General features: G+C 40.7%; 1 protein-coding gene and 1 long non-coding RNA gene across 2 annotated transcripts; both read right to left on the bottom strand.

Moving 5' to 3' along the window:
* Positions 1 to 1996: 1996 nt before the first annotated feature.
* LOC122967639 lies at positions 1997 to 3145 on the bottom strand. Its single transcript, XR_006398645.1, has 3 exons — positions 2876 to 3145; positions 2357 to 2518; positions 1997 to 2123 (listed from the first exon to the last, which is right to left on the bottom strand). It is a non-coding gene; the product is annotated as an uncharacterized LOC122967639 (long non-coding RNA).
* Positions 3146 to 10065: 6920 nt separating this feature from the next.
* On the bottom strand, positions 10066 to 15975 carry LOC122967787 (histone H1-like). The gene is made up of 5 exons (XM_044332602.1): positions 15947 to 15975; positions 14639 to 14898; positions 11237 to 11299; positions 10912 to 10940; positions 10066 to 10593 (listed from the first exon to the last, which is right to left on the bottom strand). Exons 1-5 carry the CDS (start codon positions 15973 to 15975, stop codon positions 10066 to 10068), a joined length of 909 nt encoding a protein of 302 aa, XP_044188537.1.
* Between the last annotated feature and the right edge of the window lie 741 nt (positions 15976 to 16716).

Genomic DNA, 16716 nt, shown 5'->3' with positions numbered 1-16716 from the left:
TGATGCAGGCAGCAACTGGGAGCCAGTGGAGGGAGATGTACATGGTGGAATGCGACCTCCCTCCAGAGATCATTCCCAGCCAAGCATCCTGAGCGTGGCTGATGACATCATCTTCCATAGACCGGGCTCCTCTGGACAATTGTAGATAAGGACGAATAGTAGGCAAGAACCATATGCAAATTGGTATCCTCAAAACAGTCACACAGAGCATAACAGTCATCTCTCTTTTACACAGTAACCAATAATACCACCACTGTAGGAAGGATATGGTTGCTGGAGTCTCCTGTGCTGGTGATGGAGGTTGTCTGCTCCTCTGGGAACACTTTGATCAGGACCAGGTCACCTGGCTTGAGATCTGATTCCGGTTCTGAAATAACATCTAACAAATATGGAGGTAGAACATTTGCACTCAACTGTCTTTGAAATAAGGTTTTTCTCATGTAGTCAGCTAGACTGTCCTCAGCTTCCTGAGCTGGTGTGTGTGGTAGTTCAGGAATTTGGTAACTTGGTAACTCACAATGTCTGCATCAGGTAAAGGTGTGTCAATCAAATCAGCGCAAGGTAGGGTTAATTCATCTGTAACCGCCACACAATCGTGGGGAAGCCCTTCCGCAGGCATTGGGAGAAGTGTAGCTGGATTCAAAGCTCTCAATGGTCAAGTTTGGCTGGCCTAACAATGTGAGTGTAGGGATCTGGTAGGTTTGGAGCTTGTGGAACTACAGCTCGACTCACAGCTTGTAAATCATTTACTAACCGCCACCCAGAAGTAGGTTTCTTTACAGGCAGAATTGGTGTGTTGCAGGGTGAGTCAGGACAATCAACCAAAACCCCTTGTTTTATCAAACTATCTATCACCTCTGAAATACCTTCCTCAGCTTCCGGTTTCAAAGGATATTGTTTGACAAATGGTCTATAAGACAGTGATGGAGGGTGAGACCGTAATTCCATTCATGTATTTTAGGGTCACTGCTGGGGACGTGTAGGTTATGACCGGTGCAGTCTGCGTGCAGCTGAACTGCAGCACACTGCAGGTTAGCCGGTAAATTCTGGTCTGTGGATACAACAAGCCAAATATAACTTTCTGTATTACATTATAATATAAAATATTCAGATTTGTTGAAGTCTGGATCCAACTCACATTTCTTAGTAGCAGCATCATAAGCTGTGTAAGACCATCCCATAATAGTGTAGGGTTGGCCATTAGCAGTAGGTGATTTACATGTAACACCAGCAGCAGTAACAGTACCAGGGAGTGAGATGTTAATGTGAGATCCCTTATTGAAATAAGTGGGCAGTTTAAGAAGCATGATGTCATGACGGTGATTATTATTAGTATTATCAGGATAGAAATACCTTTCATCATTTGAGGTGATTTTTAGCCTTGTTCTCGATCCAGTTGTATGTTTGCCCAAAATCACATCAAACTCCCTGAGAAGAGAAAGAAGAAATGTAGAATATTAAACCAAACACACAGATTCTCAAGCAGAATCCACTTTTACACATTTTGTGGAATCTTTTCAGTGTTCAGTGGCTGTTTATTGATTAATATTGATCAGTGTGTGTCTGCAGACCCCTGTGTTACCCTCCATGTGTATAACATCTGTCAGAGGTCGACTCTTTAACTCCTTAATGTTCCTTCAAGCTGAGAGACATTTTCTAATGATGACACAACTTTTCAATAATTAAATAATATCCTGATTGTATCAATAATCCACAGAGATCCACACTGTTGGATCAATACACACACACATCATATCACATATTGATCTAACTGACACTGCAGCTGTATGTTGGTCTGTTTTTAACTATGTAGTGTCACTGTTTCTCATTCATACACATATATTACAGAGACAATAACAATAATCAGACTCTCATTACAACATAAACAGGCTGCCTGTATATGGACCAGCCTTACTGGAAATATTATTGATAAGTAGTTTAAAACATGTTGTGTTGCATTGATCACGCAGTGAGGATCCATCGATCACTGACCAGATTCCCTCCACAGAACCTGTTGATAAAATGACCGTTCCTCTCCGTCAGGACCACGTAGTGCCGACCTTCGTCTTCAAGGCAATCCCTTCCACCATATATTCTTTTCTGGATGTCCACAGCGCCAGCAACTACAGAGAAAACAAACACAGATATGTGTGTGTGTGTGTGTGTGTGTGTTTGAACTGTAACTGTCTCAGTGTACATGAACACATACAGTATGTCGGCTGTCTGCATATGAAGCTTTGTTGAGTTCTAGTTGATAATTAGTTTAAAACATGTTGCATTGATCAGTGCTGACAGAGTGAAGCTGTCAGTGGGTCAGTAGGTGAAGAGTGTAACAGGCAGAGTGGTTCAACTTTACCTGCTGACGCCAAGACGAGCAGAGGGATCAAACTCTTCATCGTGGTCTTCCTTGTCGGTCCACTTCTCTGGTGTCTGGGTCACAATGTTGCTCGTTTTTAAATGTTCTTTATTATCTGTCATCTCTCATCCTGCGTGGACCAATCAGGCTCCATCACGTACTCTGGACATACATCTACAGAGTTTAATCTCATGCAAATTTCCCCTTAAAACAACAGTCAGGTGTCAGTGTTTGCTGTGTGTCAGCTTCCTTCTTTATTTGAAGGCTTCCTACATATGGACTTCATAAGACATGCACACGTGTTGCACATTTATAAAGCAGTTATTGTGCTTTCTGTATAACTGAGGTCAGTATTCACAAGCTGACATCAGATGTTTCATGTAGCGTGTGACAGTGAAATAAGACAGGAAGTGCTCCTCCATTCTCATTATGAGCACAGACTGTGTTTGATATTAACTATGAATCATCATACATGACTTCAGTCACCATCATCATCATCATCATCATCCTCACACTCACTGAGATCCAGTCTGATGGCTGATGTTGAAAAGCTTCAGGCCCATAATAAGTGTTGATGATCCCTCTGCATCAGTCAACAACATTTAACTGGACACTGGTGCAGCTGCACTGGTACACCTCACAACCATGTGTGAGACCAGTGGAGACGTTAAAGGACACTGACTGGCAGCTTTAGAGGCTTTTACAGCACATTTACCTTCTTTCATGTAATCAGATGTTTGTCTGGATGCAGTGAAACATCAACACATTTAAAGAGACAAATATAACTTTCTGTATTACACTACAATATAAAATATTCAGATTTTTTGATGTCTTTATTGAAGTTTCAGAAGCATGATGTCATGATGGCATCCAGTATCATCATCAAGGAAACACTTTCTATCATCTATATTGATAAAGCAAACACAGTGCTGTTAGAGTTAGAGTTGTTGGCTCAATCCAGTCTCCTCACAGTCTGAACATGCTGGAGCTGTTTGTATTATAGAGAATTAGTATCATAGTTTTATCAAAGTATAATAGTTTTTGAGTTTTTATATCATCAGAGTATTGCAGTCCCTTGGAATTAAAGCACGCTGGAGCACAAGATGTAAAGCCCTTTCACTAACTAAGACCACGCCATTCGTGTACAGTTTTAAATGAAGTTATAATAATAACTTCATTTAAAATCCGTCCAGCATTCAGGCAAAGAAAGGATCATTTGGAAGAATAATTAGCAGTGCAGCTCTCCTAACTAACCCTCCCCAGAGCTTCCCAATCCAGGGAGAGATTTACCCTGCACCATCTCTGTTTCTGAGTTGGACCTGCGGAGTTAAAGCAGCCAGTCCCTGCACCATCATCACCATCATCAACTTTATGCAAAAGAGGGGATGTGAAGCAGGTGTGTCTGGCAGGCAGTCATGATACTGTCAGGTGTGTTTTAGAGTGGGGGAGGGGATGGGAGACAGACAGAGAGAGAGAGAGAGAGAGCTGTATCACACAGAGGAGGACTCAGACTGTGCTTCAGTCACATTATAGTTTTTCTTGAAAGTTGCAGCCTTGTGTAACTCAACACTTAAATCGTTCTAAAGTGGTTAAGTGTTATAAAACAAGAATGTTTGGAGTATGACAATGCACTCAAAGAAAATATTGTAAATACTGAAAGTAGAATTTGGTGTTGCCTCCTCTCTTTATAAATGTGTATGTACCCCAGGAGTCTCAGGAGTCTCAGGAGTCTCAGGAGTCTCAGGGGCCTCAGGGGCCTCAGGGGCCCTCTGTCCATGGCTGATGTCGTGTTTTCAGTGGTGCAATAATGTTTCAATCAGCACAGCATATGAACAGTGGCACATATTACAGTTTTATACACAATAACTGGTACTTGTGGCACAATTATTGAAACTACTAACACATGTAGCGTCTCTCATCTATTGACCAGGTATAAACACACAGTCTGCATAAAGCTGAAATTATAGTTTCTATAATAACAATAGCGAGGGTCCGCTAGGGTCTACTAGGGTCCGCGAGGGTCTGCGAGGGTCTGCTAGAGTCCGCGTGGCGTAAATTTCGTCATCAGAGGGTGTGTGCGTAGGCTCCGTTGCGTCTGTCACTGTGTTCCTGTAGACATCGATCTACTGCACATGTGTGGAACACGTCCTCCCAGCGGAACCCAGAAAGCAGCATAAACACAACAACCACCTGTCCGCAGCGCTCCATGTACGTGTCTGCTTGGGAGTATAAATTAAACTTTACACCCAGTTTGAAAATCTAAAACACACTTTTTGCAAATAACTACACACAGTTATCTACATTAAACACGTCATTCAAAACCAAAAACCTGTGTGTTGTTTGCTAAACACTGCCAATGAAATACCAAATACCCAATTATCAATCACCTGCACCCAGAATGCACCTGTGAAAACACCTGTAGCCAATCGGATCACTTAGAAATCAGAGCTTGAACACTATAAATAGGATTCAGGTTTACTCTTTGGTGTGCACAACAATGGAGGCCAATCTTGGAGAGAGTTAGAGGAAGAGGTGGTTCAGTAAGAGGACCAGTCAGGGGAACTAGAAGTGTCTCATGTGAGATCTGGACCACTTTGGTGGACCATGTAATCAGCCATGGTCTAGTCTACAGGAGGCTGGTCTAGATGAGAACAGCTGAGAAATCCTCCTGTCTACATGATTTTACAGTATTTCATAAGAAGGAGGTCTTAGACCCCAAACATTCACATTCTGTTTTTATAGAATGTCCTCATTGTCAAAGCGCCCCTCCCCCAACATTCAACAACATAAGCAGCTTCAACTGCAGATGAAATAGCTGCACAGAGTCGTTTGAAACAAACTGAAATAGTGAAACGACTGTGAATATGTACAAGTTACATTTTATATATGAGCCTATTGCAATATAGGTCCTATATTCCAGTTCCCTGTATTACTGTGCTTCACTATATAGACTGATATATATATATATATATATATATATATATATATATATATATATATATATATATATATATATATATATATATATATATATATATGTGTGTGTGTGTGTGTGTGTGTGTGTGTATATAATATGCTTTATCCTGACTGTCATGGTGCTGCTGCAGACCAGCATGTTTATATAACTCCATGTTTGTTGTCATATGGGACAACATGAGTTTCCACCAGGCTGCAGTGGTCCATGGTATGAGACCACCAGCCTGCCAACGTGCCCTTGTCCTCCAGGTGATGGCAGAGGCCTCCAGTAGTGTTTGTTTACAGTGCAGTAACTATGTTCAGTTAAACTATGTTGTCTTCAGTTGAAGTAATTGTTTCTGATACTGTTATAAGTATTTGAGAATACATGAATGTATTTGTTTCTGTAAATATCTATAAATTTACACCCAGCATGCAAGTGAATGAATGCAGTTCATTTTTGTAGGATACAGCAGGAAGGCCTATATACATACAGTACATTATATACAAACTTTCTATGAAGTTTGGTGTTATTATTATTTATTTTACAATAATTATAGGTCTTATATGTATAATTCAGTAGTGGGGATGACCTATGAGGGGAAGGGGAAAAATGGAGTGAGGGTGACAATTCAGTGATAAAGTGCTGCAGAAAAATAAAATCAAAACTAAAATTTGTAGCTCTGTACTGCAGTGCCCCAAAAGTTGCAGTGCCACATCACCCTTACAATGCAAAGCAATGGAGAGGCATGAACTTCGTGTCAAACAGAGGCTTCTGACATCTAAACTATAAGTCTGACCACTTTCAAACCTGTATCACTGGATTCACAATGCAATTTCCTACAAAAAAATGTGATTTTTAATGTTTTTGTTTTAACGTAATGTAAGATTCGGTCAAAATTAAGCTGCAAGCAGCATTGAATGGGCCCTCACACCTCCACGTATGTCAGGCCACAGCGCAATCGAAGGGCTAGACCACAGAATCTGCTGGAAACATCATCTAAGATATTGTCATGGGAATTGTCTGAAAATACTAAACACACATATGAAATAATACACAAAACAATGTTGGGTTGAAGATTAACAATTTATTATTGTACAATAAGGAGACAGAACACACAAAGATTTGCATCAGTTCATCCCAGCAAACAAAGAGCAAACCTAATCTATTATAATTACAAAAGGAACAGAGAGATTATCTGTGATTGGTCAAGGCATCAGCTTATATGATTACAGCAAATTGCACATATTCACAAGATATACATTTATATGCACATGTTTGTTACACAAGAGTCAAGTATTACCTTGTTGGGCATGAAACAGTGGGGCCTCTCAACAATAACAAAAGAACATTTCTGTCCAAAGGCACACAGAGAATTACAGAGAAAATGTAATGATCTCACTTCACATTTGTATATTAAAATGATAAACCAATCCTTTGGTCTTTTATTTCATTTACAATATGTTCAAGCGAAGCTGGCAAGGAGCATTGCAATACTGGGAAAAACAAGGCACATTCTGGATCACAAAGTGTTGCACACCCTGTACTGTTCACTTGTACTGCTGTATCTGAGTTACTGTGTGGATGTGTGGGGGAACACCTAAAAAAACACCCTACAGCCATTGCGCATACTACAAAAAAGAGCCATAAGGATAGTAAACAATGTAGGGTATAATGAACACACCAACTCGTTGTTTTTAATGTCATATATCTTGAAGTTCACGGATCTGAATTTGAATCTGAATTCAACACAGCACAACCAGGTGCTGAAGAAGCTGGCAGAGCTGTTGGAAAAGTGCAGGATGAGGGCAAACAACTGCTCGGGTCACCATCAACCATTGTCAAGCCAGAAGAGAATCAAACAAAGCCAGCAGCAGGAAAGACAACATCTCTGTTTACTCCTGGAAAGGCACGGGGAATGGGTGTTGACCTGGGCAAGCACCTGGTTTTTCCACCTGAGATCACACAAACAACTTTTAGACCAGATTTTGTGATGTGGTCCATAGCTGCCAAGAAGGTCCTCATCATGGAACCTACTATCCCTTGGGAGGAAGGAATACCAGCTGGCAGCAGAGTGCAGTGAGGCTGACAGAAGAGACTTAGAGGTCAAGCTTCTGGTTGTGACTGCGGAGAAGGGACAGTTTTGGGGGCTCAACCAAGCAGCAACCTCCTGGGCTGAAAAATTAAGCCAACAGGAAGTGCCAAAAACTGCAGTTCCTCGAATGGCCACTTGAGGCTCCAAAAGCGAGAAGGTCCCCATAGAAACCCATGTTAAAATGCCCAACTTTACAGCAGAAATAAACATGTTTAGAGCCTGGTACAAAAAACGGTTTTGGTCTCTGTAGCTAATTTCTCCTTTCATGACAACTGTATGGGGGGGGGGTGAATTTTTTATAACTCACCCGTTTAAATTTTACTAAGCCGTAAAGTTATGCATAATTAAGAATGCGCTTCAAAACCACTCTTCAGAAACCAATGAGTGACATCACGGTGGCTACGTCCATATTTTTTACAGTCTATGGGCACAACACCCCAATAGTGGCAGCTGCAGGGGGTGGCAGGGAGACGTCCCCAACTGGCCACTGCCCCCTCACCAAGATATGTTCTGGGAAAGGGGCGAAACATCAGCGAATGGTGGCACCAGCCGACGACCCTGCAGCTGATCCAGTATACACCTGTGGAGGTGTGTCAGGCAAAGATGCCAAGCAGGAAGAACATCGCCTGTACAACACACTATAAAGCAAGAAATAATTTACTACCAGGAAATATATAGAAAATGCTCCTCGACAGAGAGGGTAAAAGATAATCAGAGAGGAAATTTTAATTTAAAGAAACTCTGTGTTCGCACCACTATGGAGAGTATATGTATTTCAATCCATGGAGTGAATTTGTGGAATGGTCTGGATAGTCTGGAACTTAAATCAGTTCAAGAATATATACAAGAAAAAATTAAGAGGTATATGGATGAGGAAGGGTTGTGTTATCTGTTTAAGTTTTATTTTATTGATACCGGGTGGATATTTGGGTTATACATAGAATTGAGATAGTTGTTTATAAATTGTATGTATATGAGTTTATGGATAAGTAGTTGAGAAAGGGGTACGAATAAATAACTGCACACTTCTTTCTACTCCTTTTTCAACATGTAATATTTAATTTCTGTTGTTTATGAGAATTTGTTTATTGAGTTTGTTGTACAGGTTTATTGTTTTACATTGTATTGTTATTCTTGTTTGGTTTTTTATCTGTTTTTTTATTTTTACATGTTCAAAATAAAAATTGACAAACTAAACTTGACCGAGCAAGGAGATAGCAGTTACAGTTCAAATTGCCGGTATAGACCCAGAAATGACACATGAAGTCTGCAGGAAAAGAGTTGAACCACTCTCAGTTATTCAGGCAGCATCCAGGCAACCTTGTCCCTAGTCACAACATCGCTATAAGATTGTTTACTTTAGTGCTGTTTCTATGGCAACAATCATAAAAACAAGTTGGCCCGACCAGGAAGAAAACAGCTGTCTGTCCCTCACTGTCTGCTTGTTTAAGGAGCATTTCATACATGGCACATATATGAAAATAGGAGCATTTTCAAATATGAAAATTCCTTCACACTTATGCTGTTGGTAAACTTCAGATCAAACTCACCAACTTTCATAGGAAATGTATACAGATGGTGGATACTCTGATTTTTAACGTGAAACTGCTTTATTCAGTGTTTTTACCAATTTTAATCCCTGTGTATGTTTGTTCTGGAGAGGAGGAGACCACTGCGGATAATTCAGCTCCTGGTAAAAACTTCCTCAAAGATGAACACTAAAGGAATCCTAACTGGGAGAAGCTGGTTGTTTAACAATGAAGACAACAACTCCCATGATCCCACATTACTACACGATGCCATCAAACTCCATCTTTTGTTATTGTTTTGATTGAGAGACCCCAAGTGGCAGAAATTACACATTGTGCTCATTATTTTACCCATATTTTAGATTCATAAAATGAAATTCTTGATGTTACTATCTTATTATACATTTAAACAAATCTATGCATATATCTTCTAACATTTTGTTACGGGCTAGAGAACCCAAGGTGCAGAACACAGAGGCAGAGGTGAGGAATTGGAATCAGGAAGATTTTATTAACAACCTGATGTTGACATAAAAAAAGGAGCAGCAGAGTCATTGTGGCCCGGGGGAGGCAGAGGCTTGGGGAGGAGGATCCAGGGGGGGAGGTTGAGGCTGGCAGCCGGAATCTGAGGCTGGGACAGGAGCAGGGAGCTGAGCAGTGTAGAGCAGGGGAATTGGCAGAGTGAAGCAGGGCTTGGGGGAAGGGACACAAAAACAGGAGTCAGGCCAGGAATGCTGGAGGCAGATGGAAATAAGAATTTCCAAGCTTCAACAGGTAATGATATTTAAGGAGTTGGCACGTGACTGACAGTGTAACTGAGTCTACAATCTGGTGGAGTGTTGAGGTTGGAACCCGGTATTGGAAGAAGAGCAGGATGATGATGGCTGGCAGCTGTAACCTGTCGCAGCACACCTAACTCCACTCCTGCAATCAAACACACACACACACATACACACACAGAGGGAAAGGCAGGGGGAGAGAGGCTGCCAGCTAGGTAGAAATGGAGGGCCTGACACATGATACATGGTCCAGCCATATACTAGGTTTTGACTAGGCTAATTTTTATTAATTAATATTGTTTTTATCAGGTTTTCATCAGGTTAATATTTTCAGACATGAAAATGACAGCTCACTTCTTCTTGGGTGCTGCCTTTTTGGCTTTGGGCTTGATGACCTTCCTTGCGGGGGCTTTCTTGGCTGCAGGGGCCTTTTTGGCCACTTTCTTTGGGTTCTTGGTGGGCTTCTTGGGGCGTTTGGCTGCTTTCTTGGTCACCGCAGGCGTCTTGATCTTGTTCTTGGATTTCTTAGTGGCTGCTGTTTTCTTGGCTGCCGCTTTCTTGGGCTTCTTAGCCGGTGAAGGTTTCTTGGCAACAGGCTTCTCAGCTTTAGGAGCAGCTTTCTTTGCTGGCTTCTTGGCTTTAGGAGCAGCTTTCTTTGCTGGCTTCTTGGCCTTGGTTTCAGCCTTTATGTTCATCTTGAATGCCCCAGTCCCTTTGGTCTGGCGCAGAGTCCCATTGGCCACCAGGCGCCTGGTGGTGGTCTTGAGGCTGGCCTTGTTCTTGTCCACATCGTAGCCTGTGGCAGCCAGAGCTTTCTCGAGGTCAGCTGCAGACATGCCGCTCCGCTCCTTGGATTCGGTCACAATTTGAACGATGTGCTTTAAATTCAGACAGATTACAGATCAAATGTTTAATTTTCTTCGAACAATAACTGCTGTAATAATCTAATTATTCCAGTGTAGTTCTGATTGCCTAATTTCATTCTCTAGGCATGACATATTGCAAATATTTTGAAAAATTTGGTCATGGGTGTAGATTCTATCTTGGGATAATATTTTTATATCTCTACCAACTTTGAGACCAAAATTATTTATTTGATCATAAATACAGCATTAATGTATTTAAAATAATGCCAGCATGTGAGACTGTGATCAATGTGTAGTATTCATCATTAACCTTAATTTCATAATTCTTACCTGGACAGGTCGGCTGCTCTTCAGTTGATCTTTAAAAGAAGAAACAAACAGACAGTCAGTCAGTTGCCATCATGATGCCTTCCTCTTTGCAGCAGAGCTCTTTTTTTGGTCTCATTTGACGATGTTGAGCATGATTTATGGTATTTGCTCTTCATAAAGACATCATCTGAAAAGTGATGCATCAGCTTGCATTTGGGTCATGATAATGATTTTGCCACAGATGTAACTTTTTCTAATGTACAGCACCAGTCAGTATCCATGCTTTTGAAAGGTGCTGTAGATATTTTGTCAAACTTTATCTGTTATGTGGTATGTGTTGACCCACCAGCTGTGACCTTTGACTTCTCATCAGAAGAATCTGAGTCGCTCACATTCTTCCTCTTAAACCCTGAAAATGAAATTTGAAAAGTTACTTGCACAGCACCACATCAACAGTTGGGAAATACTATCATATATATACAGATATGGCTCATGTTCAGACATATATTAGATATTCTGACATACCCCATCATATATTTTTCTCCACAAAACCTTTATATTATTTATATAAAATATCTTCCTGCATATGTGTATGTGTGTGTGTGTTTTTATTGGCATTTTCAGAGCTTGGCTTTGGATAGTACACTGACAGACACATATCACAACACACACAATTCACAAATTCGCATTTTACATTTACAAAACACATTCACTGCAAACATGTCTTCTATGGCTTCCTTGAAGTTTCTATAAAAAAACAATGACAGCATTATGACAGCCATTGATGACCACATAAGTGTTGAGGACTTTCTAAAAGATGAAGACGTGTGGATTCCCATTTTTGCCACAACATACAACCCCCACTCAAGGCTGTTGGTGCTAAGCAAAGGTACTGATGGTGTGCTGATTGAGCTGGAGTCACTCAAAGGCATACAAGCAGCAATCCACTACCTGACACTGCCCACCCTAGTTGGCGACACTGTGAGGAATCACTAACACCTCATAAAAACATGTAGTGTTGTTGTGTTGATGTACATAGTGGTGATAGCACCCACAAAGCTCTCCATAATGTATATGGACACATGCTTATGCACACAAATGGTGAATACTTTCTGAATATATCTGTACTGCCGTGTAATCCCCAGTTGCGCAGGTCAAGGCAGCAGCAATTATCAACAATGTGGCTGAAACTGTCAAGGAGAAGCTGTGCAATCTGGAAGCAAAGAACACGTGCAGACCCACGATACAGAAGAACTGCCTCAGCAACCTGTCAAATTCAGTGTTCTCAAGACCAAAGTTTTGTTTGTGATGTTTCTGGATGATTCAATCGCAGAGGTTTATTGTGAACCAGATCTGGTCCCCATGCTGTCCATGGCTAAATTTGGCCAAAAGAGCAATGAGGAGGACTTGGTCCATTGCTCATCGCTGAAATGGATTTCTGTCCAAACTGCTTGCAAAATCAATCCAAAAAGAAAAGGAAGACAACCCAAAGCTGCATGTCCTTTGGTTGAGAGTAGGCCTGGAGGAGATGGTGTGAATGAAAGGCCAGCTGTACACCATATTAGGTTTGTCTAAGTGCGCCAAAGCATTGCTCAACATCTGTGGTGGCAAGGAGCATCAGGCTACCATCACCTTCCTCCAGATGTACACTGACTCTCCACACATGCACATGATGTCTGCTTCAAGAGCCCTATGAGTGGAATCATCACAACATGTGGCCTGTTGTATCAGAAGTCTTCAAAGGCTATGTTCAACAAAGCTATTGAATACATGGACCACATGGGAGATCTGGAGTACAAGATGGTCAGGCCACTTAAATTGTCAGATGGAGCAGGATTGGTTGTTTGATAGGGCATGCCATCTGTAATGTCAGCAAAGAACCTGTTTGACTCAAAAGCCATCACACATCTGCTGATAAACAGGGTGATGCTGGACCCGTTGCACGCCTGTCCAAATAGTCTAGGACTCCTAACAGTGCTCCAGGAGTCCATTCACTACCTGAATGGCACATTAAGGGACAACTTTGAAAGCCACAAAGGCAGGGGTGGATAAGATCCTTCATGGCAGTTCTACCAGTGTGAGCTGGCAGTTGAGGAATTGGTACATGGCCACCCACACTTCTGAAGACCACCATCTGACTGTGAACTTGGGAACTTCATCCACTCACAGCAGCAGTGCCACAAGAAATTGGGGTTTTTTGGGGTTGAGCCCTATACCTCTGACACATCAGGTGAGACTCCTACACCACTGAGGAACTGGACCAGACCGGAGACACAAACTCCATGTACTGAAAGACTTTTTCTCCTGTTCGACATACTGGGAGCTTCACCTGTGGTCATTGGTGTGGAGATGATCAGACCCCTGCTGGTGGATGTTTACTACATAAACTCCGAAACCCCAAGGACTAAGTCGTAGTACATCAGCTGTCCTTAGGGGTTGGGGGGTGATGACACTTCATGTCTTCATTGACTCCGTGGTCAAACGAAGTACATTTGACACACATTTGTAATTTAAATATCTCAAATTTCTTTGTTCAAAAGATCACAGATTGAGCCTTTAAGATAGTTTTATTTCCTTCCAAAAGAGAAAATAGCGTTGGATTAGAAAAATAAAACAGCTCACCTACATACTGCACATATTCTGACCTCTCAGTATCTCAAACCTCTGAACCAAAAATCTAGTTTTGGTCATACTTTAATTTGAATACTGATTTCCTTTAATATTAAACTGATTTTATGATAATTTCTTGAAACTCATCTGAGTAATTTGCAGGTATTTAACGTTAATGCTAAATAATAATAATAATTAATTAATAAAAATAATTAATGTTCAGGACTTTTTACAGAGAGCATGGTGGAAATGAAAAGAAAGATATATGTTATTGTTAGTATGACTTTTATCTGACCCTATGTATGTTATTGATTTTGGGTGTTGGACATGTGACATAAACATTCCATAGTCTGCATGTCGCCTGAGGAAATATGGCATAGCCCTTCTGGGGGGCCTTTTAAATACAAATAATGGGTCCATGGTCAAGCTTGGAACTGTTCCAGATGTGGTATGTTGTGATACATAATATGTTGTGAGGTAGCTGTCAATCACTTGATGGATGGCTCCCAACTGAAGTAGTGCCCCTGGAAAACATGTTATTCATATGATAAGATACAGATGTGTAACCCTATATAAGCTGTGCATCAACAGGGGTACGTTGCCCAGACCATCTTTGTACATGGAATGGACCCGATGGCCATCGTCTAATAAACGTCTTCAAAATAAGAACTTCGCCAGCTCTTCCTTTGAACGATATCATCACACATCCTTCCTTTCAGTTATTGACAATGCAGTATCACGTATACATATACATATATATATATACCCTTTTTTATATCTATATTTTTATGAACTAATTACATGTTTTAAATATCAAATGGTTATCTCTAAAGTCTATGAAATGTATTAGAATAGAAGCATTAAGTTGCATAAAATGGAAATACTCAATTGATTAATACTTAACTAAGTTCGGTTCTTAGTTACTTTCCGCCTCTGACTGCTGTAGTTTTTATGTTCATCTGACAGCGTTCAGTTCAAACTTGTACAGTGTTGAAAGGTTTACAGAAAGATTTCTGGTTTGACCTCGTCAGATTATTGTGACTTTTATATAAAAGTGGCATTCATTGACACGTGACACCAACATGTTAAATTTCCTGAACATTTCCATGAAGAGGTGCAGGTCTGAAAGGGGCTTTACCTCCTGCGCTGGTCTGTGACAGACGCTGCACCAGGTCGTCTCTTTTGATCTTGTTTAAACATTCTATGGTCACCATCACTGCCTCCTGGGGGAAGTACTGCACCAGCAGATCCACTGTGTCCAGCATGTCGGCCTTCTCCAGTCTGGATATTTGGATTTTTGTGAAGGTTTCCAAGTTCCACTTGAAAGCCTTGAACTCGTCTTCTTTCAAGGCTTGCAGTGTTTCCAAAAGCACATCTTTGACTATCATCTCATTGTCCCTGTTAAACACAGAAAACAGGATGATAAGGATTTTATTTCATTTTATTTTTTATTAAGAAATAAGAAATAACTGCACACAAACATGAGCACTGTTAATTTTTAATGTCATACTGGTAGAACTAGAAAACGTAAAATTTCTGAAGAAATTTTAGTTGTGCTGGCTGAAAGGTAAAAATCAAAGTGCCATAAATGGCCACAGGGTGGCGAAATCAGTCTCTCAGCCATTGTGCAAAGTATCAGCCCTGTAATGTTAATAGAACCAATCACAATGTTTGTTTACAATAACTTCCAGGAATAAAAAAACCTGCATCACGTACATATAATTTAATAACGTGGAGCAAACGGGGGCGAGGAAGAAGTGAGATATACTCTCACCTGAAGAGAAAATGGTTAAGTCTTGCTGTGTATGGGGATGCTGGGTGATGAGAAAGAGAGGAGAAGGGTTCCAGTATTTCAGTGTATGTGAGTGTACCTTGTCCCACAGTCTCAGAGTTCAATCCACTCGGTAAAGAGTCTGTTTTGTTTTTCCCACAACCCCAAATCAGGTCAGTTCAATCCACTTTCACAAACATAAAAGAAAGACAACTCAACTCCACTCCAGGTTTTACTGCTGATCCCCACAAAACAAAACAAACCACAAAATGGCGGAATGAATGAAAATAAAATCGAGAAAAATGGTAATAATAATATTAAATATGCAGGATCACAACAGTTTTGCTCCTCACCTTGGGTGCCATCCGACCAAACTAAAACATAGAATAAGTTTTACAGAGAAAAGAGAAGGAATGCCTCGTCATCCTTTTGGCCTTCTTTTTTCCACCGATATCTTTAATCCTTTCAAAGAGTTTATGAGGCAGATTAAAAGTCAAAATGATCACGATGTTTCATGTTTTGATGAGAGGTGTTCATACAGAAGGCTGAACAAACTATAGCACATCAAAAACAACAGTTTCAGGGCGACTCAACTGCATGTTTTTAAAGTCCAACAACATTTAGAGTCTGGATGAGGAGGAGAATTGAACAAAGAAGTTTGTTAGAAACACTCACGGAGCGCCTGCCATTCTGCCATCTGCCATGTTCTTGCAGTAGTGAAGTCTGTCTGAACTTGTCTATTGGAGGCGGAGCTGACTTCCTGTATGTGTGTTTAAGCCTAACCCTTTTCACATGCAGAAAAATAAAAGTGCTAACTGGAACCAAAAAGGATTATATATAGAAGAACCATTTTTGGTTGTTTGTATATTTAGTGTTTCATATTTGGTTGTAACTTTTTATAAACAGCTCTGTGTCATCTGCTAATTGGTTCATTATGATAAAATGATCTGTTCATAACATTTAATGTCACTATTTTTCATATATTCTAAGTGTGAATGTTTTAAATTGTGAGGGTCGTTTAACCTCGTGCACATCAAACCTGTCGGTCGTCTCATGAAGTCCATGTTTACTATTCTGAACTCAACACATCAGGAAACACACTGAAGCTTCAGCAACAACAACAAACCACAAATCTTTTACAGCTGTTTTATTAAAAAGTGAATCTGACAGTGTTGAATACAATCTGATGTTACACACAGACAGACGGTGTTATGATGCCGTACACACTCGTTACTGGCACGCTGTCACATGATGTCAGAGTGGAATGTAAACACGTGCCGCTGATTCATGGAGGGGCTCGTCCAGCTGCTGTGATGAGGTGGTAACCGTGGCAACCCCGTTATCTCAGAGACCCTGAGGCAGACAGAGAGACAGAAAGCAAACAGGTCAGTCAGTCAGTGTGGAATACGCAACATCTTTCTTATAAATTATTAATATTCCTGTTT

Source organism: Thunnus albacares, chromosome 17 (genome assembly GCF_914725855.1).
Source record: "Thunnus albacares chromosome 17, fThuAlb1.1, whole genome shotgun sequence".
Classification (NCBI taxonomy): Eukaryota; Metazoa; Chordata; class Actinopteri; order Scombriformes; family Scombridae; genus Thunnus; species Thunnus albacares.
The sequence above is the reverse complement of the archived record's forward strand: the minus strand, read 5'-3'. Positions and strand labels throughout refer to the sequence as shown.